Source organism: Melanotaenia boesemani, chromosome 22, assembly GCF_017639745.1.
Source record: "Melanotaenia boesemani isolate fMelBoe1 chromosome 22, fMelBoe1.pri, whole genome shotgun sequence".
Taxonomy (NCBI): domain Eukaryota; kingdom Metazoa; phylum Chordata; class Actinopteri; order Atheriniformes; family Melanotaeniidae; genus Melanotaenia; species Melanotaenia boesemani.
In genome coordinates, this window is record NC_055703.1 from 28,143,458 (window position 1) to 28,170,870 (window position 27,413).

At 47.6% G+C, this 27,413-nt stretch overlaps 1 protein-coding gene across 6 annotated transcripts in view; it reads left to right on the forward strand.

Moving 5' to 3' along the window:
* The window catches only part of col12a1b (collagen, type XII, alpha 1b), a 182,808-nt gene that overhangs the window by 70,861 nt on the left and 84,534 nt on the right, over nucleotides 1-27,413 (forward strand). For 5 of the 6 annotated variants that reach the window (XM_041976517.1, XM_041976512.1, XM_041976515.1 and 2 more), the window contains 13 exons: nucleotides 2,707-2,836; nucleotides 4,077-4,216; nucleotides 6,214-6,346; nucleotides 6,447-6,464; nucleotides 7,995-8,134; nucleotides 15,761-15,890; nucleotides 16,012-16,151; nucleotides 16,415-16,544; nucleotides 19,124-19,263; nucleotides 19,346-19,475; nucleotides 19,550-19,689; nucleotides 20,442-20,571; nucleotides 24,352-24,491. In XM_041976517.1, the coding sequence (XP_041832451.1) occupies nucleotides 2,707-2,836; nucleotides 4,077-4,216; nucleotides 6,214-6,346; nucleotides 6,447-6,464; nucleotides 7,995-8,134; nucleotides 15,761-15,890; nucleotides 16,012-16,151; nucleotides 16,415-16,544; nucleotides 19,124-19,263; nucleotides 19,346-19,475; nucleotides 19,550-19,689; nucleotides 20,442-20,571; nucleotides 24,352-24,491 (1,641 nt within the window). The remainder of the gene's footprint in view (nucleotides 1-2,706; nucleotides 2,837-4,076; nucleotides 4,217-6,213; nucleotides 6,347-6,446; nucleotides 6,465-7,994; nucleotides 8,135-15,760; nucleotides 15,891-16,011; nucleotides 16,152-16,414; nucleotides 16,545-19,123; nucleotides 19,264-19,345; nucleotides 19,476-19,549; nucleotides 19,690-20,441; nucleotides 20,572-24,351; nucleotides 24,492-27,413) is intronic. The other variant, XM_041976516.1, reaches the window with a different exon arrangement.

Sequence of the window (27,413 nt, forward strand, 5' to 3'; positions counted from 1 at the left end):
ACAATCCACCTCCCTGGTCTCTGTAATCCACCTCCCTAGTCTCTATGATCCACCTTCCTGGTCTCTATGTTCCACCTTCCTGGTCTCTATAATCCACCTTCCTGGTCTCTATGATCCACCTCCCTGGTCTCTATGATCCACCACCCTGGTCTTAGCAAGGACTCAGCAGCGTTCTGGACTAACTGCAGCTGTCTGATGGACTTTAGGGAGACCTGTAAGGTCAGCATTACAATAGTTCAGTCTACTAAAGATAAATAAAACTATTATTTCAGTTTTGTCTTCATTTAACTGAAGTAATTCCGATCTTTAACTTGATCCATGCAGTTGATCACAGTTTGGATGGGACTGTAGTCTCCTGGTGAGATGGTTCTGTAAAGTTGTGTGTCATCAGGGTATTTATAGAAACATGTTTATTGTTTTTGGTCATTTGAAGGAGTGGCAGCATACAGAAGTTGAACAGTAGGGGGCCCAGGATGGAGCCTTGGGGAACTCCACAGGTTATTTTTTTTTTAGCTCACTAAGATTTATAGTTACCTGTAGAAATAAAGTAGTCCCTTAAACCTGGTAACTGTGGTGCCAGGAAGTTCTACCCAGTTTTCCAGCTGGTCTGGTTAGATGTTCTGGTGGATCTAGTAGAACCAGGACTGAAATGCTGCCTCCATTTGTGTTCATTGGATGGCACTGAAGACCTTAACTGAAGCAGCCTGAGTGCTGTGGTGTGGATGAATACCTGAATGTTCAGACTCAAGCATGAACGGATCAGTGAAGCTTGGAGACCACACGCGGATCAGACGACTGTTTTGTTTTTGTGGTTCCTATTAAACAATCCTGTTCTTCTACATTAAGAGAATTTTGTGTGAAGTTTTGCTATGGGACCAGCAGTAAGGGATGCCGTCAAGCTGAAGAAGGAGTCCTATTGAGCCTTTTTGGCCTGTGGGACTCCAGAGGCAGCTGATGGGGATCGGCGGGCTAAGTGGAACGCAGCTTTGGCAGTCACTAAGGCAAAAACTCGGGCATGGGAGGAGTTTGGAGAGGCCATGGAGAATGACTTCCAGATGGCTTTGAGGAGATTCTGGTCCACCATCCGGCGGCTCAGGAGGGGAAAGCAGTGCTTCGTCAACACTGTGTACAGTGGGGATGGGGGGCTGCTGACCTCGACTCAGGACGTTGTGAGGCAGTGGAAGGAAAACAGAGTCTGGGGTAGCTGGTGCTGGCTCTCCCATCTCTGGGACTGAGGTTGCTGAGGTGGTTAAAAAGCTCCTCGGTGGCAAGGCCCCTGGGGTGGATGAGGTCCGCCCAGAGTTCCTTAAGGCTCTGGATGCTGTAGGGCTGTCTTGGCTGACACGCCTCTGCAGCATCGCGTGGACATCGGGGACAGTTCCCCAGGACTGGCAGACTGGGGTGGTGGTCCCCCTCTTCAAAAAGGGGGACCGGAGGGTGTGCTCCAACTACAGGGGGATCACACTCCTCAGCCTCCCCGGTAAGGTCTATTCAGGGGTGCTGGATAGTCGAACCTCGGATTGAGGAGGAGAAGGCGTTCGACCGTGTCCCCCGGGGACTCCTGTGGGGGGTACTCCGGGAGTATGGAGTGGTGGACCCACTTGTACGAGCTGTCCGGTCCCTGTACGACCGGTGTCAGAGCTTGGTCCGCATTGCCGGCAGTAAATCAGAATCGTTTCCAGAACAGAATTTCTAGGTGCAGCCGAGGTGTTGAGGGGATCTGGTTTGGTGGCCTCGGGATTGGATCTTTGCTCTATGCGGATGATGTGGTTCTGTTGGCTTCATCGGTCCTGACCTAAGTGGAGGAGTTCACGTATCTCGGGGTCTTGTTCACGAGTGAGAGAAGGATGGAGCGGGAGATCGAAGTTCGGTGATCCGGGAGGGGCTCAGAGTAGAGTCGCTGCTCCTCCACATCGAGAGGAGCCAGATGAGGTGGCTCGGGCATCTGGTCAGGATGCCTCCTGGACGCCTCCCTGGTGAGGTGTTCGAACACGTCCCACCGGGAGGAGACCCTGGGGAAGACCCAGGACACGCTGGACGGACTACACCTCTCGGCTGGCCTGGGTGAGAAGGAAGTCTGGGTTAGCATAGTTTCAGATTTGAATCTTTAGAAACCGAGTGAGACCTTCCTGATTTTCCATCTTTTTCTTCTACAGTCGTGGTGGTATCAGATCTGAGTTACGGCAGCTTCTTGCTGTTGGGAGTCTCGTTCTGAGAAAACCCAGACAGTTTCAAATGTTTGCCCCAGATGTGGCCCAGATGTGGCCTTGACTTGGCATTGACTAGATGTGAGTGTAGCGGTCCAAACTTAGTCACATGACCACCACATGTGGCCCATAAGGAAAACTTTCTCGCTTTAGGACCACTTCTAGTTTATTAGAAGTTGATTGGCGTAGACCAGCGGGACTAATCGGATCCCCTGCAGGACTCACAGGGCCGACGTGGACGGGAAAACTCCATGTGTCTGAATGATAAAACATATTAAATCAGGCGAGTTTCTTCAGCTAGTTGCTGAAAGATAAAAAAAGGACTGAGAAGCTCCCTGAAAATGAAGTCATTTGCTTAATTTCTGACCTTCCTGTAACCATCTTTGATCGCGTGTTTAAATGCAGATGAGGACAGAAATGTTGGAATAAAATGGGGGGATTGTGGAAACCATTGGTTCAGGTTGGAGGGATTTAAAGATGATGATTTTGTTCCCGGCAGGTTGAAGTCAACGGCGACATCACAACCCTCGTGCTGACCAGCCTCATTTCGCAGACAGAGTACGACGTGGCCGTGACTCCCATTTACGATGAGGGACCTGCAGCCCCCATGCTCGGAAGCGCCATCACAGGTCGGAACTGGTTCTCATTCCTGTCTTTGGCCATTTTAATTAATATGTGCACATTGTTTTTAAATTGTGTTATAAATGAAGTTGCAGTTGCAGCTTGTTTTACAGCTTCTAAATTTACAAACGAGGGTCAGATCATGTCTGAGTTTGGTCAGCTTCGACCAAGAGAAAACTTTAACCTTTAATCCCTGTCAGCATTAGACACATTTCCAGCCTCAGCTGTCTGATTATGAGGTTAAATGATGTAAAAATGAACGTATCAATAGATATAGCAGCATAAAGGCCGAGAACAACAGAAACTATTTCCATGTTTCCACTTTTTCCTCATTTCCAGTTATTCCTGCTACTATTTACCTGCTATCCTCACTAAACCAACTCCAGCTCAGCTGCTTTGTGGCGCCACCGTGCATCAGAAACGTCTTCTTGGCTTTATTCCAGCCATAGAGGAGCATTATTTTTCTTCTTTTCACACACACACAGAACTTTCTGCTCACTGGTTGATCTTTGGCTGCTCCTGATTGGACGTTACCGTCAATCTAAGCTCTCTGATTGGTGGAAAGTCTGACAGGAAGTGGCTTCATCATCATGTCCAGGTCTAAATAGAGGTCTCTTAGCAACATAGTAGTGATGGTGATGTTTGGGGTGACCCCGAAGCTTTGAACGGTCCGCATACTGTTCTAAGAGGAAAAAAAAGGCTCTTTATTAGTTTCACTTTGGCTTTATGGAAAAACAGGACTCAGTACATTATTTATGGTGAGAATCTCACTATTCGAAGCACGAAGCCGAACATGGTTTCAGCCCGGGGTCCACGGGTTTTTTTAAAATGCAATTGAGGGGGTCCTCAAGGAAAAAAGGCTAGAAACCCCTGAGCTAAAGGGTAGCTATCATCACAGTTTACCCCTACACACTACCGCTCCTGGTGGAGGAGAGAGACCTCGGGGAGACCTGATGAAGGGTTACGGGTTAAAAGATGAATGTTTGGTCTGTCGGATCACGACAAAGACCAAACTAGTCCCAGCAGGAGCGAAGAGACTCCGGCTGGATGGACGTGAGTTTCAGAATGAACAGGATCAGAACCGATTTGGATTTGTCCTCAGGAGACAACGTGGAAACAAACCCAGAATCTGTCTTCTTTCTATCCTCGCTAACACCTCTGTCCTGTCCCTGTCTGATGTCCTCTGTCCTGTTCCTGTCTGATGTCCTCTGTCTTGTCCCTGTCTGATGTCCTCTGTCTGCTGTACAGATGTCGTTCCTGCTCCCAAGAACCTGCAGTTCTCCGAGGTGACCCAGACCTCGTTCAGGGCCACGTGGGAACACGGGGCTCCAGATGTGGCCCTCTACCGTATCGGCTGGACCAAGAAGGGCGAGACCAACTACCAGTTTGTAAGTTAACCAGAGGAAGACGACCCACCAGGTGGGTGTCTGCAGGTTGGGATGTCCTGATGTCAGATTCCCGAACTCCTCGGTCCTCGTGGCTGAAACATCTGGCATCATTAGGAACAATCTGGATTTGTTTAGTCTGCTTAATGGTTCTAACTCTAATCTAAATGACACCACTTGCAGCCTGATTATAACCCACTACTAACTGCTTCCTGTTTAAAGAATCCAGGCAGCTTAGCTTGGACAGCAGCACCTGCCTCATGTCCTCTCGTCCGTCCTCTCTGAGCGGTGCAGGTCGGGTTGACCCTTCCAACAGCTGCTGATGCAGAGAAACCTAAAAACTGCAGCAACATTAGGTGAAACTGCAGGGACGAAGCAACCTTTCTGCAGGACTTTTTGATTAGACCCACAAAGACTTCAGAATAACAGCCTTCAGGAATGTTCTTGTTTTCTGCTGCTTGTTCTTCAGATGAAGTCTTGTCACCCACATGCACTGAAGATCTTTAAATGAGGTCAGTTATCATTATGTTTTGTCTCTGTCCCTTATGTATAAATGACCCTAAAGGGGCGAGCTGGGCTTCTTTTTATCAAAGTCACCATCCACTATATCACCTGTCCTACTTCCTGTTAACAAATGTCTGATAACCAATCACACGGCAGCATGTAGACGTGGTGAAGACGACCTCTTGAAGTTCAAACTGAGCATCAGAATGAGGAAGAAAGAGGATTTAAGAGACTTTGAACGTGGCATGGTTGTTGTTTACTGGGATTTTCACCCACAACCATCTCTAGTGTTTCCAGAGAATAATCTGGAGAAGAGAAAATATAGAGCCAACGTGGCCTGGTTGAACCAGCACAGCCTACCTGAGTATTGTTGCTGACCATGTCCATCCCTTTATGACCACAGTGGAGCATCTTCTGATGCTACTTCCAGCAGGATAATGCACCATGTCACAAAGCTCAGATCATCTCCACCTGCTTTCTAGAACATGACGATGAGTTCACTGGACTCCAACGGCCTCCACAGCCACCAGATCTCAGTCCAGTAGAGCAGCTTTGGATGTGGTGGAACGGGAGATTCTCATCATGGATGCAGCCGACAAACCTGCAGCAACTGTGTGATGCTGTCATGTTAATATGGAGAAAACCTCTGAGGAAGGTTTCCACCACCTGCTTCATCTATCACACCAGGATTAAAAAGGTCCGACCCGGTACTAGAAGGTGGTCCTGATGAAGAGGACGACCCGGTACTAGAAGGTGGACCAGATGAAGAGGACGACCCGGTACTAGAAGGTGGTCCTGATGAAGAGGACGACCCGGTACTAGAAGGCGGACCCGATGAAGAGGACGACCCGGTACTAGAAGGCGGACCCGATGAAGAGGACGACCCGGTACTAGAAGGCGGACACGATGAAGAGGACGACCCGGTACTAGAAGGCGGACACGATGAAGAGGACGACCCGGTACTAGAAGGCGGACACGATGAAGAGGACGACCCGGTACTAGAAGGCGGACCCGATGAAGAGGACGACCCGGTACTAGAAGGCGGACCCGATGAAGAGGACGACCCGGTACTAGAAGGCGGACCCGATGAAGAGGACGACCCGGTACTAGAAGGCGGACCCGATGAAGAGGACGACCCGGTACTAGAAGGTGGACCCGATGAAGAGGACGACCCGGTACTAGAAGGTGGACCAGATGAAGAGGACGACCCGGTACTAGAAGGTGGTCCTGATGAAGAGGACGACCCGGTACTAGAAGGTGGTCTTGATGAAGGGGACGGTGGGGACTTGTCCAGACTTGGGTTGTATTTTAACGTGCGGTCGGCTGTAAAAGTCGAACCTGAAGCAGAGTCGGGTAAAATGTAGATTTTTGCTTCGTGTGTAAACATCATCTTAGTGATGGAGAGAGGAGGAACATCCTGACTGAGTCGTCTCCTCCTCACATGTTCCTTCATGTCGGGATTAGGAAGTAGACATTCCCGTGTTTTGTCTTTCCAGGAAATCCTGGCCAGTGACGAGACCAGCCATGTTCTGCAGAACTTGGACCCCGACACCGAGTACACCGTGACCGTCACCGCGATCTACCCCGACGAATCGGAGAGCGAAGACTTGATGGGAGACGAGCGCACACGTGAGCTAGCCGTCGCCTCTCTGGTCTCGCCTCCTCCCAACAAACAGCTGATAGGAACTGCTGCTAAAATAACTGCTGTCTTCTCAACATCTCTTTCTAGTGTTGAAGGCTCCAGAGGGTATGTGGCATGAGAAGGACTGCTCCCTTCTCAGGCTTTGTTCATGGTTTTGAGTGGAATGGTAACATGGATCATATCAGACAATATAAATGGAAAGGCTTTTCTTTCTCTACTGCATGTACGTACATTTCAGAGCTTCCTTGTACGTTCACACCACCAGCAACGTGTCTGCTAGCTAAAGAGATTTACTGTAGTCATAGAAACCGCCTTTATCATGGAGAAAACCAGGTTAACAGAAGTTCCTCTATGAAACCATCCATCACGTTTCCGTAGCACATCAGGCTTCGCAGGGACGAACGAGCATTAAACACTGACTGCTAGGGTCAGCCTAGACCCACCGGTTAACGGGTGGTTAACCACCGGTTAACCACTGGTTAACATGTGATTGGACTGTGGGGAAAAATACAGAGTAGTTGTGAAGAACCCAGACCTGCTGCGAGGCGATGGTGTAAACCACCACACCGGCCTGCAGCCCTGCAACAACCAACACTAAACACAATAAAGCTTTAACAGAACGAACGCAGTCCGCATGCTTGGTCCTCGTTCATTTCATTTCGACTGAGCGTGGACCCTGTAAGCCAGACTGTGGTGTGAACGTAGACTCCGAGCTTGTCATCATGTCAGGCCTCCATCGTTGTGGATGGCTGTTTGGGCTCCATCCACCCACGTAACACTTTACCTTCATCTCACGGCGCCACCTCATTTTTTCATGTTTGATTCAGTCATTAAACCCATGTTGTGGCATGACGTGGCGTCGTCGTTCCGTGGTCCTGCTGGAGGTCAGAAGCTTCATTCAGCTCCTCAACCAGAGTTTTACCCTCTGCTGCATCTTTCAGTCAGTCCTCATGTCTGCTCCCAAAATGAGTTTTCTCCCTATCTTCCACATCATTGATGGAAATAATTTAGTTGTTCATGATGTGGAAACGACTCGCGTTCCTCCAGAAATATACCCTGAAAGGAAAAGCACATGTGAAGCACTTGTGGTTCTGGAGCATTTTCATGTGAAGAACATGTGAAATACAGGTGAACCACATGTTTCTGAGTTCACATGTGCTTTTCTGTACGGGAACCTCCTGATGTTGCCCAGAAAGTGTCTCTCATGTCCCAGTGTGCTTACCGTCCTAACTTCTTTTTTGATCCAGCCGGTCCTCACGTTGGGCACCGCTGGTGTTAGTAGATCCACCTGCTGCTGAGTAAACGGTTAAAAAACCTGAAGCCGTCCCCACGCCTCGTCCTGTGGAGCCACAGACGGACGAAAACCCAACAAATGTTTCATATTTGCCCAAACTAAGCGAGAAGCTCTGGTGAGGTCAAACAGCCTGAACCAAGTTTCTGAACTCCAGCTGTGCTCTGACCACCACTTTTTAAACCTCATCAGTCTGCTGCTTCCATCCTACATCTACCCCTCCAGCTCCATGACCACTGGACTGCCATCATCATCACCTTCCTCCTCCTCCCCTTCATCTTTCTCACCCCTCATTACATGTTCTGCTCTGTTTCGTCTCACTGGATGTATCTGTGTGCTCCCAGTACTTCCCGAGCCTCCGCGAAACTTGAGGGTTTTCAACGCCACCACGTCCACGCTGACCGTGAAGTGGGACCACGCCCCCGGCCCCGTCAAGAACTACCAGATCAGCTACAAGCCCATCGCTGGAGGCGAGCCCCTCTCTGTAAGTTCTACATAAAAATGCAGCTGCTTCCCCCCAGTTGGATTCCTGGGTTTCCCTCTGCTGTTTCCACCCTGGAAAAATGACCTTCCCAAGAATTTCAATCACAGGACTCCAGACTGCGACCAAATGGTCGCATTTTGTGTGTGTGAGCGGGAACGAACGAGCTCTGTGATTGGTTAATGTGTGGAAAGAGGCGGGTCTTGGGGGAATTTATTACCAGCGTAGCGACTTTGTGGTTGTATTTAGCGAGTTTTCAGACCCTCTAGCGAGTTTTTCTGGTGTTACTGGAGACTTTTGGAGACGGAGGTGAATGAAGGGAGTTTATCTTCCCAACGAGGAGCGGTGCTGGTCAGACCCTCTCATACGAGGCTTGGTCTTCTCGCAGCAGCAGCAGCTGCATTCAGACGACGTTCAGCTCTGTTTCATGACCAGGCTGGAAATGAAACGTAGAAGCTGCTGCTGGAGGATCCTGCTGGTTTACCGTCCCAGTAACGTCTGTTAATGAAGAGTGTGGAGGAAATATTTAAACATGCTCCAGACTCTAATTAAAAAACAAATACACTTAAAAAACTGAACTAAAAATAAAGAAAATATTGATAGAATAATTATTTTATTTATTATGTATTTTATTATTTATTTAGCTGTTCTAAACATTTTTAAGTTGTCTTTTTTCAGCTTTTGCCTTTCATCCCTCTTTATGGCAGCATCCATTACAGCTACATGTACCAGGCTGATGACGCTAATTAGCGACTTGTAGGACAGCCAATAGCTGCTGTTCTTACTGAGGAGTGGGAACAGCGGCTGGAGGAGCATCAGGCCCTGAAGCTGTTTATTACCAGGAACTACATGGACCAGTCCTACCAGGTCCTGTGGGGGCTGATGCAGTTGTGGGCGGGCTGAAACGGGTCCGGGTTCGCCTCCCTGTTCTTCACTGGGTTCAGTGTTTATGATTCATGTTCATCAACCAGACGCGTCGTTTTCAGCTCTTTAAATGATCCGTGAACATGAACCGACCAGCAGAAAGTCTTTTCTCAAGAAGCACACACACATGCACACTTCTGTACACATGAACTTATGACCACTTGGTTTGTCGCAGACACTAAAGCTGAAGCTGCTCCGAGCCTGAAGACGTCTCTAAAATCTGAAGAGGTTTTATCACAGATGACTCCCCACCAGGAACAACATGGCTGACTTCCTGTTTCGGGTGTATTTTCCTGCCGTTCATGTTTTTAAAATTTATTTTCAGCTGTGCTGCTTTTTGACCTCTGGGATCATCTCCAGCCTGCAACACACACTCGATGACAAAGTGATGAATATCTCAATCTGACGGAGAGCTTTAAATCTGTCAGATGAGCAAGAAACAAATAAATTCTCCTAGTTTTTCTCCCTGTTGGAAAATGACTTCAGGATGGCCAGAGAGGGAAAATCTGAAAGCTTTAAAAGCAAATGTTGCGTCATTTTCAGACATTTTCTTCATTTGTAGTTTTTAAAGACTTGATGTAAAATGTCAGGACTTGATGTAATCAGCCGTGAAACAGCCACACCTGAGATATTTGTAAGAGAAGTAATTCTTTTCTTTACTTTATTTTTTATTGTTTTTTAGAACCAGTATGAAACATATAGTGACAGCCACAATAGCAGACAGGCTTAATATACATAAACCAAAGCTTTGTTTCATTTATACAGCAGAAAAATGAACCGCTGAGACACTTTCATTTATATCTCAGGGTTCTTCGGGCATCACGGGGAAGATTTCACTTTTATAAATAGTACAGTTATACATCTGCACAGGGTGGAACAAACATGTCCACCACCTTGAATTCAAATAGGCTGTCCAGGGTTCCCCATATCTCTACCTTAGCAGCCACATTTCTGGTCAGAACCTCCACCACGTGGAGGAGGAGCTCCCTCCTGACCAGGTGGAGGAGGAGCTCCCTCCTGACCAGATGGAGGAGGAGCTCCCTCCTGACCAGATGGAGGAGGAACTCCCTCCTGAGCAATTGGAGGAGGAGCTCCCCCCTGACCAGGTGGAGGAGGAGCTCCCTCCTGACCAGGTGGAGGAGGAACTCCCTCCTGACCAGGTGGAGGAGGAGCTCCCTCCTGACCAGGTGGAGGAGGAACTCCCTCCTGACCAGATGGAGGAGGAGCTCCCTCCTGACCAGGTGGAGGAGGAGCTCCCTCCTGACCAGGTGGAGGAGGAACTCCCTCCTGACCAGGTGGAGGAGGAGCTCCCTCCTGACCAGGTGGAGGAGGAGCTCCCTCCTGAGCAGGTGGAGGAGGAGCTCCCCCCTGACCAGGTGGAGGAGGAGCTCCCTCCTGACCAGATGGAGGAGGAACTCCCTCCTGACCAGGTGGAGGAGGAGCTCCCTCCTGACCAGGTGGAGGAGGAACTCCCTCCTGACCAGATGGAGGAGGAGCTCCCTCCTGACCAGGTGGAGGAGGAGCTCCCTCCTGACCAGGTGGAGGAGGAACTCCCTCCTGACCAGATGGAGGAGGAGCTCCCTCCTGACCAGGTGGAGGAGGAGCTCCCTCCTGACCAGGTGGAGGAGGAACTCCCTCCTGACCAGGTGGAGGAGGAGCTCCCTCCTGACCAGGTGGAGGAGGAACTCCCTCCTGACCAGGTGACCAGGTGGAGGAGGAGCTCCCTCCTGACCAGATGGAGGAGGAGCTCCCTCCTGACCAGGTGGAGGAGGAGCTCCCTCCTGACCAGGTGGAGGAGGAGCTCCCTCCTGACAGCTCCCTCCTGACCAGGTGGAGGAGGAGCTCCCTCCTGACCAGATGGAGGAGGAACTCCCTCCTGACCAGGTGGAGGAGGAGCTCCCTCCTGACCAGATGGAGGAGGAACTCCCTCCTGAGCAGGTGGAGGAGGAGCTCCCCCCTGACCAGGTGGAGGAGGAGCTCCCTCCTGACCAGATGGAGGAGGAACTCCCTCCTGACCAGGTGGAGGAGGAGCTCCCTCCTGACCAGGTGGAGGAGGAACTCCCTCCTGACCAGATGGAGGAGGAACTCCCTCCTGACCAGGTGGAGGAGGAGCTCCCTCCTGACCAGGTGGAGGAGGAGCTCCCTCCTGACCAGGTGGAGGAGGAACTCCCTCCTGACCAGGTGGAGGAGGAGCTCCCTCCTGACCAGATGGAGGAGGAACTCCCTCCTGAGCAGGTGGAGGAGGAGCTCCCCCCTGACCAGGTGGAGGAGGAGCTCCCTCCTGACCAGATGGAGGAGGAACTCCCTCCTGACCAGGTGGAGGAGGAGCTCCCTCCTGACCAGGTGGAGGAGGAACTCCCTCCTGACCAGATGGAGGAGGAGCTCCCTCCTGACCAGGTGGAGGAGGAGCTCCCTCCTGACCAGATGGAGGAGGAACTCCCTCCTGACCAGGTGGAGGAGGAGCTCCCTCCTGACCAGGTGGAGGAGGAACTCCCTCCTGACCAGGTGACCAGGTGGAGGAGGAGCTCCCTCCTGACCAGATGGAGGAGGAGCTCCCTCCTGACCAGATGGAGGAGGAGCTCCCTCCTGACCAGATGGAGGAGGAACTGGGATCAGCTATAGCTCATCCTTTACCCGACTGGTTCCAGGTGATGCTGGAAGCTTCTGCTGCGTTCCCTGATAGTTTGATCCTGTCTTACATTATCCTAAGAAAATGGGAAAAGACTTTCCAGCTTTGGTTTACAGCATATTTTTAGGACTGACATTGGGGAAAAAAAAAAAATGCTTTCCCACTTTTATTCAGTTTTTTAGCTCACTTTGTGGAGAATGTGACTGACCTGTGAATATTTACTTAAAAAGGAATGTGTTGTGTTCAACAGCAGGAACGTCTGAGCTCCTTTATGAGGCGGCATTCTTGAGTCATTACCAGTGGAAACAACTTTAAAGGAAGCCATGCGCGGTATGTAAGGATTAAAAGTGAGTGTCGGAGATATTATGACAGCCTTTTCTAAACAGCGTGTCAGGGGCGAGTGATGACGGCAGAATCCATCTGATGGATCTCCTCACCGGGAAGACGTGAGCGCCAGATGCCGTCTGCAGACTCTGTGAGAACATCTGTCATGGTTTCAGATTGTTTGTTTCTTTTACGGATGAGCTCAGAGTTTCCCCACAAACAGAAGACAGGATGAGACTCGCTGTAAGTCACAATGACATCAGCAGCACTGAGGCCATCGTACAGTGGGAAGAATTATCGGCTCCTTTTTTCTCCAAGTGTCATGAAACTGGACTCCAGTTTATTCTTCATCTTGCTGAGTAATAAAGCCCGACCTCCTCCTCTAAACATGGCCATGTGGTGAATGTACAGAAATACGTTAACAGAACATGAGACATCTAGTGGTCGTCAGAGAAACTGCACATGAATGCAAAAAGAATGTATTTTAACCCAATCCACCATCCGTTTCTGACCCATCTGAGTGACGCCGCAACCCTAAAACCAACCATATATATTACACGTAACCATGGTTACCTGCAGATTCTATTGATGTCTGTGATGGAGGCAGTGCAATTTAATCACAAGTGGGCCGGACCAGTTAAATACCCTCATAATAATCTATACATGACAAAACTCAAATGATCTTTTTTATTTTTAAAGCACATAATCCAGATGTTAACATGTAATGACAAACCTGCCTCAGTTCTTCAGCACTAACAGGTCACTCTGGATCTGATAATTTAATCACAGGGATCTGAAAAATACACTGTGTGTGTGTAAACACGTAATTATCGCGTTACCGCATTAACACGTTAATTTTTTTATCGCATGTTAACGCAGTTTTGTTTCTTTCCAAACCTCTTGCTACTGGCTCTGAACCAGAGGAACCTCATACAGAGGCTGCATCAGGCCTCTTCCTCCAGGTCTGGTCCTGCTGCAGCGGTGATGATGGAATCAGGAGAGAGCGGCTTTATTAGCATGAAGACACTTTTTCTACCGAGAACTTAAGAAGAAAAAGACCCGATGCTTCTCTTTGTCCGTCTAAACACATGCAGACGGTAGAACATGATTTTTGGAGGGAAAAGACAACAAGAAACATTGTTTTTAACTAAATGTGGTTTTATCGTGGTGGATAGAAGTTCTGAGGCCAGACAGCAAAGTTAAGACATCCTTTCTGACTTTTTCTTTTCTTTTTTTAACCTTTATTTAACCAGATAAAAAACCCATTGAGATCAAGATCTCTTTCACAAGGGTGACCTGGCCAAGAGGTCAGCAGCACATGTCGTAAGAGCAGTTACACAGAGGTGATGGTATTACATAAAACATACAAAAACATACAAATTTGGAGGTGCAGTAGTATTTTCAAATGCAGACGCTGTGACACAACAACAAACACTTTAAGATTTAAAACACAGGCACTGTTTACTGGTCTCACGCTGTCTGTCCCTCAGGATGGATCGGAAAGCTCCAAGTGGGATCAGTTCAGTCTGTAACACACGAGGAGCAGAAAGCTGAAAGCTCCTTTTCCAAATTCTGTCCTTACTCTAGGAACAGATAAAACAAGTGAAGTGCAAGAATGCAAGGCATAGCAACAGCTTTTTGTCTGCAATAAAGTGCATAAGTAAAGGGGAATCAAACCTAAAACCTAAATAAGGTTCAACCAATGTGCAAATCTACAAGCAGTCAGAGAAGGCAAGTTTGATTTCAAGTACAAATCACGATGATGGGTGAGACGACTGCAGCCAGGGACAAATCTCAGTGCTGAATGAAAAACGGTGTCCAGGGACTGGAGACATTTGGACGATGCCCTCAGATACAGAACATCTCCATAGTCAAGAATAGGTAAAAAGGTTGTTGTCACTAAGCAGGTTCTATTTCTAAAAAAGAACCCAAGCTTCACACCAAGTTTAGCGACAAGGTCCTGATCTAGAATAAAACCCAAGTACTTATAACTTAAAACCTTTAAACTTTATAGGTTTTCTTTTGGATGTTATTTTATTTGTAATATTTTGTGCTAGCACCTTTGAATGAGACAAAACCATGAGCTTGTTTTTTTTCAGTATTTAAAACCAATTTAAAATCATATAAATGAGACTGAATAACATTAAAAGCAGTTTGCAAAAACCCAAAACCCTGAGCGAGTGAGGTTGAACAATAAATAATGGTGTCATCTGCATAGAAATGATACTTAGCATTTGACAAGTTATTACAGAGATTATTTATGTAGACTGAAAATAAAGTGGGTCCCAAAACTGAACCTTGGGGCACCCCTTTGGTGATGTCCTGAAAAGAAGAGGCAGTGTCAGTCACCTGGACACACTGTGCTCTATCGGTTAGGTAGTTTGTAAACCAGGCAGCTGCATGTTTAGATAAGCCGATGTAATGTAGGGTTTTACAGATGTGAAGCATAAATCGGGTCTTCTTCTGCCTCTGGTTTGGTGAATCTTGGTCATATTAAGATGAAACTTCCAGCTGTGGAATCTGTGAGATGTGAGCTTTCAGTAGAGGAGCCGTTTGTTCGTGTTCATGGGGAGACATCATCTGTGTTTACATGTTTTTATGACTTTGTGTACCTGGTCTTTTAATTGTTGTCTTAACTGTGTTAGTTGGTGATAGAAATGGTTTTACTGAGCTGGTAGCTGAGATTCTGGACTTTCTGTGGATACCACACATGTTTATATTTACATCTACAGACCTGACATTACACCCGGAAACCAGATGTTAACCCTTATATATATATATGTGTGTGTATATATGCATGTCTGTATGTGTGTGTGTGTGTGTGTGTGTGTGTATGTGTATGTATATATATATATATATATATATATATATATATATATATATACACGTGTGTGTGTGTGTGTCAGCAATAGGGTCCTGCCCCAACAGGAGGAGTTCACGTATCTCGGGGTCTTGTTCAGGAGTGAGGGAAGGATGGAGGGAGATGGACAGGTGGATCGGTGCCTTGTCTGCAGTGATGTGGACTCTGCATCGGTCTGTCGTGGTGAAGAAGGAACTGAGCCAAAAGGCAAAGCTCTCGATTTACTGGTCGATCTACGTTCCTACCCTCACCTATGGCCATGAGCTGTGGGTAGTGACCGAAAGAACAAGATCATTAATACAAGCGGCCGAAATGAGTTTTCTCCGCAGGGTGGCCGGGCTCTCCCTTAGAGGGTGAGAAGCTCGGTGATCCGGGAGGGGCTCAGAGTAGAGCCGCTTCTCCTTCACATCGAGAGGAGCCAGATGAGGTGGCTCGGGCATCTGGTTAGGATGCCTCCTGGACGCCTCCCTGGTGAGGTGTTGTGTGTAAGTCCCACCGGAAAGAGGCCCCGAGGAAGACCTAGGACACGCTGGACGGACTACATCTCTCGGCTGGCCTGGGAACGCCTCGGGATCCCTTCGGATAAGCGGCAGAAAATGAATGGATGGATATATGTGTGTGTGTGTGTGTATATATATATATATATATATATATATATATATATATATATATATATATATAAATGTATGTGTGTGTGTGCATATAAATACATATGATGCTCCTGCTGGCAGTCAGGATAAAAACGTTCAGGTTCAGGTTAACAAACACAGCCTTGAAGACGACTGTAGACTTTAACACGTAAACTTCAGAGCCATGGCGGCTGCATCGTTACGCAGGACACGCTCGCTTCATTCCCACCTCGATGCGCTGATGATGCGTTTCCTGTCAACAGGTGCAGATTGGAGGGAAGAAGACGACCATCATCCTGCAGAAGTTGCAGCCCGACACACCCTACTCCGTTACCGTGGCAGCCGTGTATCCATCCGGCGTCGGCAAAGACATCTCCGGAGAAGGAAAAACCAGTAAGAAGCTCTGCTGTGGAAAAGCAGACAGATCTTGAGCTATCGTTTGTCGGGTTTTTCTCTAGCTCTCCTCCGAGCCGTGGGAAGAAGCATGATCGTTGTCCTGCCTTCTTTCCTTCAGAGCCTCTGGGTGGCGTGCGGAACCTGCAGGTGTTGAACCCGACCATGACCACCCTGAATGTGCGCTGGGAGCCTGCAGAGGGCCGAGTGAAGGAGTACCGAGTCATTTATGTTCCGGCTGCTGGAGGAGCTGAGAGCATGGTAGGACTGGTAGGACCACCGTCGGCTTCCTGGCAGGCAGCAGACTAGACTCCTTCAGGTTGCTGCTGCAGCAGAACCATAAAACATCTGCTTTGCTCACATGATGCTGAACCTTCATTTGGCCAGTGAACTGGAACTGTAGGGTTTTCTTCTCTGCTCTGGCATGTTTCAGACGGATGACGGAGCCGATGTAACCTGGCTGAAAGCGTTCACGGCTTTTTCTGCTGCATCTACTAACTTGTGTGATTTGTGTGTAAACTCAGGAAACGATGTCGGCAGGCACGACCACCGCCGTCCTGCGAGGCCTGCAGCCCGACACCCTCTACTCCGTGTCGCTGGTGCCGGTTTACGCTGAAGGAGATGGAAAGATGATGTCAGAAAACGGAAAAACAAGTAAGACCGAACTGTCCAGCGTTGCTCCATCAGGCTTCAGTTGCTTCTAATCATAAATACGTCCTTCCTCACGACTGTGTTTCTGACGTTTTTAGGTATTTGTCTTTTTCCTTGTGTTTTCTAACATGGTGCGGACGGCACTGCTGCCTAGATACAGGTCAGTCAAAGACGGGAAACTCTGAGGATGCCACAGACACATTAAAGGGAGGTTCTAAGACGACAAACTGGGATTTATTTTTTAACGACGATGCTTTCTGATGTTCTAACTGGTTTCATTTTATACTGGAAGAAACGGTCGCTTCCACTAAACTAGTAGCTGTTTGTCCAAATAGAAAGTGGATCACCAACGACATGAAAGCTGGCCGAGTGCAAGAGAAAAAGCTTTTCTACAAGGTGACAATCAGGGTGAGGGAGCTGAGAAGGAAGTCAGGAGGAAGGCTGGGTTAGGAACGACGTGTGGAGACGTTAACGCTGAAGAAGCCTGGAGGGGCTTAAACATCCAAACCTGCGGTGACTGACTCCATAAGCCCCGCCTCTCTGGAGGAACAGCCTGGTCCTGTACCCCACAGCTCCCCCTCCAGGCCCCTCCAGGCCCCACCCTTGACAAGAAGTTGGTAACCTCCATTCTGCAAAAAGTAAACCCTAATAAAGTTGCAGGTCCTGACAGGCTGAGCGGCACGGTGCTTAAAGAAGGCTGCACCCAGCCGGCATCGCCCATGTGGAAGGAGTCAGCCATCAGTCCAGACAGACATGCAGGTCTCGTGCTTCTAGACTCAGTCACCAGGCAGCTGGACTCACCCACGAGGATTTTCTTCATGAACTTTCCTTCCTGTCACACCACCTATCTGACTTTCAGACTGACCCCACGCTGATTTTATGGATCAGGACTTTTTAAAAGACCGACCACAACATGTGTTTTTATACCAATGCGCCACCTGCAACAGGCCCGTCCTTTCACAACCCGCCCAGTCCGTCTACACGAAGGCTGAACAGTGCCTCTGTAAACGCCCTGGTAAGGGGGAGATGAAGTAACGTAGCACACGGACGCCAGCATTCCTCAGCTCCTGCTCCTGCGTGTATTAACTGGCGTGAGGAAATGGGGCCTTGCTACATGGCTCAGTGGTCCCAAACTCCCCCTGCTGGCGCCCTCTGGTTACTGCATTGATTGCACTGGTTTTGTGCGTACATTTTGAGCCCCGTTAAAAATCAGTCATCGAATCCACCATCATCTATCACACCTCATCCTGGTTAGGCTTCCTCACCACAACAACCCAAACCAAGGTGACCAGAACCAGCCGACTGGCTGACCGCAGTACGTACCCAGTGGCGAGGAAAGATGAGACGCCCCTGTCATGTTTCCTCGCCACTCTGCCATGAGGCAGACGCTACAGACCCTCACTGGCCCGGAACAACGTTTATGAGCCGTCGTTCATCCGCTCTGCAGTAACACAATGATTCCTTTTAAAGGGGATTTCGTTCCTTGCTGTGAATTAAGAATGTTTTTAGAAGTGCTGGCGCTTCCTGTCCTACCGACCTACTAGACCGGCTGTAAAGCTGGGTAGGACTTTCTGGCTCAGTGCTGAACTGGTTTATCTCTACAAGTGACTATAAATCTGAACCTTTAATTTTCAGCTAAAAGTAGAACGAAATTCAATGCAGAAAAAAATGATGTAAAAGGAAAACTGCCGAAGAAATGAAATATAAAAATATAAAGCGTGTAAACAGTAGTACAGAGCAGTCAGTAAGCAGCTGCATGTGTTGTTAAATCTGCGTGAGCTAAAGTAACCTGTGGAGTTCCCCAAGGCTCCATCCTGGGCCCCTGCTGGACCCCGTCCTCACAGGTCCGCCTGAAGTCCACCAGACACCTGCACTTAGTCCAGAACACTGCTGCTCCAGTCCTCACTAAGACCGGGAACATAGATCCTAGACCTCCAGTCCTCACTAAGACCAGGAACGTAGATCCTAGAATTTCAGTCCTCACTGAGACCGGGAACTTGGATCCTAGACCTCCAGTCCTCAGACTGGAAACGTAGATCCTAGAACTCCAGTCCTCACTGAGACTGGGAATGTGGATCCTAGAACTCCAGTCCTCACTGAGACCCGGAACGTGGATCCTAGACCTCCAGTCCTCACTAAGACCGGGAACCTAGATCCTATAACTCCAGTCCTCACTGAGACTGGGAATGTGGATCCTAGAACTCCAGTCCTCACCAAGACCGGGATCGTAGATCCTTGAACTCCAGTCCTCACTAAGACCAGGAAAGTGGATCCTAGAACTCCAGTCCTCACTAAGACCAGAAATGTGGATCCTAGAACTCCAGTCCTCACTAAGACCGGGAACATGGATCCTAGAACTCCAGTCCTCACTAAGACCGGGAACATGGATCCTAGAACTCCAGTCCTAGGATGTTCTTTACATCCTGTCTGCAGTGAACGGTTTAGGGCTGAAAGCCATTGAGGAGTTCTGGTTTGTTATGAACCAGATCCCGCAGGTCACCAGGGTCCGGTCTACCGTCAGCATGTTGTTTTGATGAAACTGATGTAAATGTTTTTCTGCTCTGACCCGTCTGCTTCTGTAGAGCCCCTGGGAGGCGTGAAGAACCTGAAGGTGACAGACCCCACCATGACGTCCCTGAACGTGAAGTGGGATCCTGCTGATGGAGCCGTTCGCCTCTACAAGGTTTTCTACGTTCCCGCTGCTGGTGGGCGCGAGGAGATGGTGAGAAGCTGGGAATTAGAGGTGGTGTTGGTGATCAGACCCTGTGCTTGAACCGGCTTTGCTGCTTTTTCTTGCTGCTCAGGAACAAGTTCCTGCAGGAACCACCTCCATCATTCTCAGGAACCTCATGCCTGATACCCAGTACACGGTGTCGGTGCTGCCAGTGTATCCTGCCCGGGAAGGAAAGCGGCAGTCCGAGAATGGGAAGACCTGTAAGCTGCTGCGAGGCTGAAAGCTGCTGCTTTTTCCATCTCTTACCAAGCGCTAAACTTCTTTCTTCTTTCAGTGCCTTTGAGTGGCGTTGGCGGCATGAAGGTGACGGACCCGACTTTCACCTCGCTGTCAGTGAGCTGGGATCCAGCCGAGGGCAACGTCCAGGGGTACAAAGTCATCTACGTTCCTACAAACGGAGGACTGGAGATTGTTGTAAGATCCTCACAAAGTTTAATAAGTTCAGCAGCAAACAGAGAAACATCAGCCACCAGCAGCTCCGTCACCACAACAGATGTTTACAGCATGGAAACTGTTTAACCCCTTAAACCTCCAGCAGGTCTCTGAGCTCCACCTCCTCCTCCGCCAGGAGCGGTGGTGTGTAGCTGTGTGGGGTAAATGTGATGGATATTTTACCCTTTAGCTGATCTACGGAGGTTTTCCAGCATTTCTATCCCGTCCAGGTTGTTTACAATCCAGCCACTAAATGTAGTTTTATTCAGAGACTCTATCTGGTAAATCCACAATGATCCATGATAACAGCATTATTTATCACATTTCACCATAAAAACATCACCATCACTACTATGTTGCTAAGAGACCTCTATTTAGACCTGGACATGATGATGAAGCCACTTCCTGTCAGACTCTCCACCAATCAGAGAGCTTAGATTGATGGTAATGTCCCTCATGCTGCTAAATCTACTGATCCTTTCATTTTACATCATTTTAGCCTCAGAATCTGACACCTGAGGCTGGAAACAGCATGTCTGTCTACATTCTACATGCAGTTTATACAAAAAATATAGCTTGGAGTTTTAAGGGTAAAAAAAAAATCCCCCAAATCCCCCAACAAAGTTCAACATCTGTGTCTGAATCGTTGCACCTCAGAATTCGGTGCAGGTAGCTGACGGGTGGTTTCAGCCTCCCACACTGCTGGTTTGATTTCCACCGTGTGTCTTGAACAGAAACAAGTGTCGGAGAGCACCACCAAAACGGTCCTGGAGAAGCTGAGCCCGGACACCCTGTACACCGTCACTGTGGTCCCCGTGTACGCCGAGGGAGACGGACCCAGCCTGACCGACAACGGCAAGACCAGTGAGTACCAGTAGGAGGTTTATACACTCCCACCAGGACTCAGAAACCACTTCAGACCAGCAGACACAGGAAAACAGGATTTCCTCTCAGACTGAGGCAGACTCTCCTCTGAGACTGAGCTCTGGGGAAAGTGATGAGCAGACGGGGGGGGTGGGGGGGTTAGTTCTGCTCTTATTGGTCAGATACAGGCGACCTATCACAGCAGCAGGTAAATTAGATTAATGTGAAGGAAACTGTACTTCTCAGCGTCACGTTGTCCAGTAAAGGAAAGCTGGGAGGAGATTTCATTGAGGTCATTTTTGCCATGAAATCCATCATTATCCGCTCATCCTTATGTTTTTATTACATTCCGACTCTTAATCCCGCTGCTTCCACCTGGTTTGATTTAAGCCAACTCCACCTGTTCCCCATCAGTCCATCTGTGTATAAGAACCTCTTCCTTTTCACTCGGCCAGTTCGTTGTAGTCTTCATGTCATGCTTCATCCGTGTAGCCTTCATATCATGCTTCATCCGTGTAGTCTTCATGTCATACGTCATCCGTGTAATCTTCATGTCATGCTTCATCCGTGTAGCCTTCATATCATGCTTCATCCGTTCAGTCTTCATGTCATGCTTCATCCGTTCAGTCTTCATGTCATGCTTCATCCGTGTAGTCTTCATGTCATGCTTCATCCGTGTAGCCTTCATATCATGCTTCATCCGTGTAGTCTTCATGTCATACGTCATCCGTGTAATCTTCATGTCATGCTTCATCCGTGTAGCCTTCATATCATGCTTCATCCGTGTAGTCTTCATAACATGCTTCATCCGTGTAGTCTTCATGTCATACGTCATCCGTTCAGTCTTCATATCATGCTTCATCCATGTAGTCTTCATATCATGCTTCATCCGTGTAGTCTTAATGTAGTCTTCATGTCATGCTTCATCCGTGTAGTCTTCATATCATGCTTCATCCGTGTAATCTTCATATCATGCTTCATCCGTGTAGTCTTCATATCATGCTTCATCCGTGTAGTCTTCATGTCATGCTTCATCCGTGTAATCTTTGTCATGCTTCATCCGTGTAATCTTCATGTCATGCTTCATCCGTGTAATCTTTATGTCATGCTTCATCCGTGTAGTCTTCATATCATGCTTCATCCGTGCAGTCTTCATGTCATGCTTCATCCGTGTAATGTTCATGTCATTCTACATCCGTGTAGTCTTCATATCATGCTTCATCCGTGCAGTCTTCATATCATGCTTCATCCGTGCAGTCTTCATGTCATGCTTCATCCGTGTAATCTTCATGTCATGCTTCATCCGTGCAATCTTCATGTCATGCTTCATCCGTGCAGTCTTCATATCATGCTTCATCCGTGCAGTCTTCATATCATGCTTCTTCCGTGCAGTCTTCATATCATGCTTCATCCGTGCAGTCTTCGTGTCATGCTTCATCCGTGTAATCTTCATGTCATGCTTCATCCGTGTAGTCTTCATATCATGCTTTATCCGTGTAGTCTTCATATCATCCTTCATCCGTGTAGTCTTAATGTAGTCTTCATATCATGCTTCATCCGTGTAATCTTCATGTCATGCTTCATCCGTGTAATCTTCATATCATGCTTCATCCGTGCAGTCTTCATGTCATGCTTCATCCGTGTAATCTTCATGTCATGCTTCATCCGTGTAGTCTTCATATCATGCTTCATCCGTGCAGTCTTCATATCATGCTTCATCCGTGCAGTCTTCATGTCATGCTTCATCCGTGTAATCTTCATGTCATGCTTCATCCGTGTAATCTTCATGTCATGCTTCATCTGTGTAGTCTTCATATCATGCTTCATCCGTGCAGTCTTCATATCATGCTTCAACCGTGCAGTCTTCATGTCATGCTTCATCCGTGTAATCTTCATGTCATGCTTCAACCGTGCAGTCTTCATGTCATGCTTCATCCGTGTAATCTTCATGTCATGCTTCATCCGTGCAGTCTTCATATCATGCTTCATCCGTGCAATCTTCATGTCATGCTTCATCCGTGCAGTCTTCATATCATGCTTCATCCGTGCAGTCTTCATATCATGCTTCATCCGTGCAGTCTTCATGTCATGCTTCATCCGTGTAATCTTCATGTCATGCTTCATCCGTGTAGTTTGTCGTCTTCCCGTCGTTTTTCTGTTAGTTGTCATCACTGAAACCTTGTTCCTGCACCAGCCTACCTCCCGCCTCCTTCCTCCTTCCTCCTGCCTCCTGACTTCTTCCTCCTTCCCCAACCCTCCCACCTTCCCATCCATGCTGCTATTCCACCCTCGAATACCCCCTCCCTCTCAGAAACACAGGCCCCCAGCAGTGATGCCAGGTGGAATCCTGATCCAGCAGACCAAACCATTCCCCGCCCCAGGCAGCTCCCAGGAAACAGGGGTGTGGGAAGACTGCAGGACACGCCGTCCATGCTTTCCACAAACTAGTTCACATCTTCATCCAGATTTCCACTTTGCCTCAGACCGCTTTAAATGAGCTTTGGACCAGAGAAGACGGAAGAAGCTGGTTCTGGCTCCTGTTCACATCTGGCTTCTTCTCTGCATGATGGAGTTTTAACCTGCATTTGTGGGTTTCAGGGTGAACCGTGTTCACAGACAGTGGTTTCTGGAAGTCTTCCGGAGTCCATGCAGTGGTTTCCAGTAGAGAATCATGTCTGCTTTTAATGCAGAACATCACCAGCATCCAGCCTTGTCCCATGCATACAGAGATTCCTCCTGATTCTCTGAATCTTCTGATGATATCCTATACTGTAGATGGTGGATCTTCAGTCTGAGGAACATTTTTCTGAACTTTTAGAGCCAGTATGTCTCAGATTGGTGAACCTCTGTCCGTCTTTCCATCTGAGACACTCTGCCTCTCTGAGGTGCTCTCTGTACAGTCATTTTGCTGGTTAACCTGGTTGTTTCCAATGTTCCTGTAGCTGATTATTTTTCCAGCCTTTCCCACTTCTCTGAGATGTGTTGCTGTCGTCACATTCAGGATGAGCTCATATTTTTCATGAAACAATGAAATAACTTTCATTTCATGTGTTTCTGGGTTTTATTGTGAATAAAATATTGGTTTATTAGATATATAAAAAAAAGATTAGCAAATTATTTCATTCAGTCTGAATTTAGATTTTAAGTTTCTTGTTTTTATTGGGTTTTTTGGTCCAGCTGCTCCTTAACGGTAACAGCTGCAGGGCCGTTCTGCTCTTCAGTCTCACTGAACCAACATGAATCCACATGTGAGGTCACATCCTGGCATCAAAGAAAACTGCAAACTTCAATGTGAAAGTCTGTTTTATGGTTAATAAGACGGTGAAAATGATGATTATCAGAGAGGCCACTCACTCTCAACCTGCAGTTAATGTAGAAGCATCGGTTGGATTAACATGCATGTCTTTGGACTGGGACGAGGCTGGAGAACCGGGAAGGCTCTGACACGGGAACAGAAATACCCTGCACAGATGTAGATATTCATCTAAAAGCATGCTTACATGTGAACAGAAAGGATTCTTTAGGTGACACATTTTCCTCCGTTGGTTTTACCACCTTTTTCTCCTGCAGGGCCGTGGACAAGATAATTGTATTGAGCTCCAGTAATTGTGATTAGGGAATTAAATGACCGTTATTTATAACAGGAAAAATGTAAAAAATGATGAAGTTGATGGGAGAAATTCAGATGGCCGAGCTGGATCATTTCCTCCTGGGCCCGAGCAGCTGGAAGCTGGAGGCAAACATCCAGACTGTCCCCTCTGACTTTCTCTGTTTGCTCAGAGCCACTGGGCTTCGTGAGGAACCTGCAGGTTACTGATCCCACCACCAGCACCCTGAACGTCCGCTGGGAGCCTCCCGAGGGAAACGTCCGGGAGTACATCGTGATCTGGGTGCCAGCCGATGGAGGAGAACAGGATGTGGTAAGAACTCCGCTGATATCAGCAGGTCTAAGGTTTAATTATCCCATTGGATAATCCCTGCGTGGATGATGATGTCACAGCTGCAACGATTGTTTACCCTGAACTGATGCAGCTCTCATTTCTTAAACAACCATATCAGATTACATGAAAGACGTTAGTCTGGTCCAGAAGGGTCAGATCATCGGCATCAAGCAGAGAAAACATCTCAGGAGAAGCAGAAACTAGAACCAGGTTCAGAACTGTCCAACCATCATTAAAACTGGAAGGATGGTGGGAACCATCATCTTCCAGGAAGAAACGTGGTCAGAAAAACATCCTGAATGATGGTGATCGGTGGTTTAATGTTTGGTGGAATCAGATGGAAGAAAAACAGCAGTAGAACTCAGAACATTTCCACATGAACGATGTGAAGGAACTCAAGGGACTGAACAGCTGTGGAGCCAGAAGAAAACCACTAACCAGTGAGGCTAACCAGAGAAAAAGGCTTCAGGTTGCTAGGAAGCATAAAGACTGGACTCTGGAGCCATGGAAGAAGGTCATGTGGTCTGATGAGTCCAGATCTACCCTGGTCCAGAGTGATGGAGCATCAGGGTAAGAAGAGAGGAGGATGAAGGGATGCAGCCATCATGCCTAGTGCTGCTGTACAAACCTGTGGGGGCAGTCTATGATCTGGAGTTGCTGCAGCTGGTCAGGTCTATGTTCTGGTCTAGGATCAGGCCTAGGATCAGGCCTAGGTTCAGGTCTAGGATCAGGCCTAAGTTCAGGCCTAGGATCAGGTCTAGGTTCAGGTCTAGGCTCAGGTCTAGGATCAGGCCTAGGTTCAGGTCTAGGTTCAGGTCTGGGATCAGGACTAGGTTCAGGCCTAGGATCAGGTCTAGGTTCAGGTTTAGGCTCAGGCCTAGGATCAGGTCTAGGATCAGGCCTAGGCTCAGGTCTAGGATCAGGCCTAGGTTCAGGTCTAGGTTCAGGTCTGGGATCAGGTCTGGGATCAGGACTAGGTTCAGGCCTAGGATCAGGTCTAGGTTCAGGTTTAGGCTCAGGCCTAGGATCAGGTCTAGGATCAGGCCTAGGTTCAGGTCTAGGATCAGGCCTAAGTTCAGGCTTAGGTTCAGGTCTCGGTTCAGCTGATACCTGAATATCCTGAATAAACGGGTTATTCCATCTTCCCTGATGGCACGGTGCAGGATTCATGGGGCTCAGGTTGTGAAAGAGTGGTTCAGAGAACAGGAGACATCATAAACAGACCACCACAGAGTCCAGACCTGAATCCCGTGGAGGATCTTTGTGCTGGAGAAGGCTTTGTGCAGTGGTTGGACTCTCCATCAGTACAAGATCTGGGTGAAAGATTAATGTAACACTGGAAGGAAATAAATCTGGCAAAGTTCATTGAAATAGTTCCACAGAGAAGGTAAGAGGTCCAACCAGATATTAGACTGTAAGCTTTCTGTCTTGGACGAGCTGTATGTCATCAATCTATTTTAGTCCAGTTCTGAACTCAGAAGAACTAAATGTTATAAAAACTGTTAATCCCAGTATGAACCAGTCTGTAGCAGCTTTTAATCCCAGTATAAACCAGTCTGTGGAGGTTTTTAATCCCAGTATAAAACAGTCTGTAGCAGCTTTTAATCCCAGTATAAACCAGTCTGTAGCAGCTTTTAATCCCAGTATAAACCAGTCTGTAGCCGCTTTTGATCCCAGTATAAACCAGTCTGTAGCAGCTTTTAATCCCAGTATAAACCAGTCTGTAGCAGCTTTTAATCCCAGTATAAACCAGTCTGTAGAGGTTTTTAATCCCAGTATAAACCAGTCTGTAGCAGCTTTTAATCCCAGTATAAACCAGTCTGTAGAGGTCTTTAATCCCAGTATAAACCAGTCTGTAGCAGCTTTTAATCCCAGTATAAACCAGTGTGTAGCAGCTTTTAATCCCAGTATAAACCAGTCTGTAGCAGCTTTTAATCCCAGTATAAACCAGTCTGTAACAGCTTTTAATCCCAGTATAAACCAGTCTGTAGCAGTTTTTAATCCCAGTATAAACCAGTCTGTAGCAGCTTTTAATCCCAGTATAAACCAGTCTGTAACAGCTTTTAATCCCAGTATAAACCAGTCTGTAACAGTTTTTAATCCCAGTATAAACCAGTCTGTAACAGCTTTTAATCCCAGTATAAACCAGTCTGTAACAGCTTTTAATCCCAGTATAAACCAGTCTGTAGCAGTTTTTAATCCCAGTATAAACCAGTCTATAGCAGCTTTTAATCCCAGTATAAACCAGTCTGTAACAGCTTTTAATCCCAGTATAAACCAGTCTGTAACAGCTTTTAATCCCAGTATAAACCAGTCTGTAACAGTTTTTAATCCCAGTATAAACCAGTCTGTAGCAGCTTTTAATCCCAGTATAAACCAGTCTGTAGCAGCTTTTAATCCCAGTATAAACCAGTCTGTAACAGCTTTTAATCCCAGTATAAACCAGTCTGTAGCAGTTTTTAATCCCAGTATAAACCAGTCTGTAGCAGCTTTTAATCCCAGTATAAACCAGTCTGTAACAGCTTTTAATCCCAGTATAAACCAGTCTGTAACAGTTTTTTTTCCCAGTATAAACCAGTCTGTAACAGCTTTTAATCCCAGTATAAACCAGTCTGTAGCGGCTTTTAATCCCAGTATAAACCAGTCTGTAACAGCTTTTAATCCCAGTATAAACCAGTCTGTAACAGCTTTTAATCCCAGTATAAACCAGTCTGTAACAGTTTTTAATCCCAGTATAAACCAGTCTGTAACAGCTTTTAATCCCAGTATAAACCAGTCTGTAGCAGTTTTTAATCCCAGTATAAACCAGTCTGTAGCAGCTTTTAATCCCAGTATAAACCAGTGTGTAGCAGCTTTTAATCCCAGTATAAACCAGTCTGTAGCAGCTTTTAATCCCAGTAT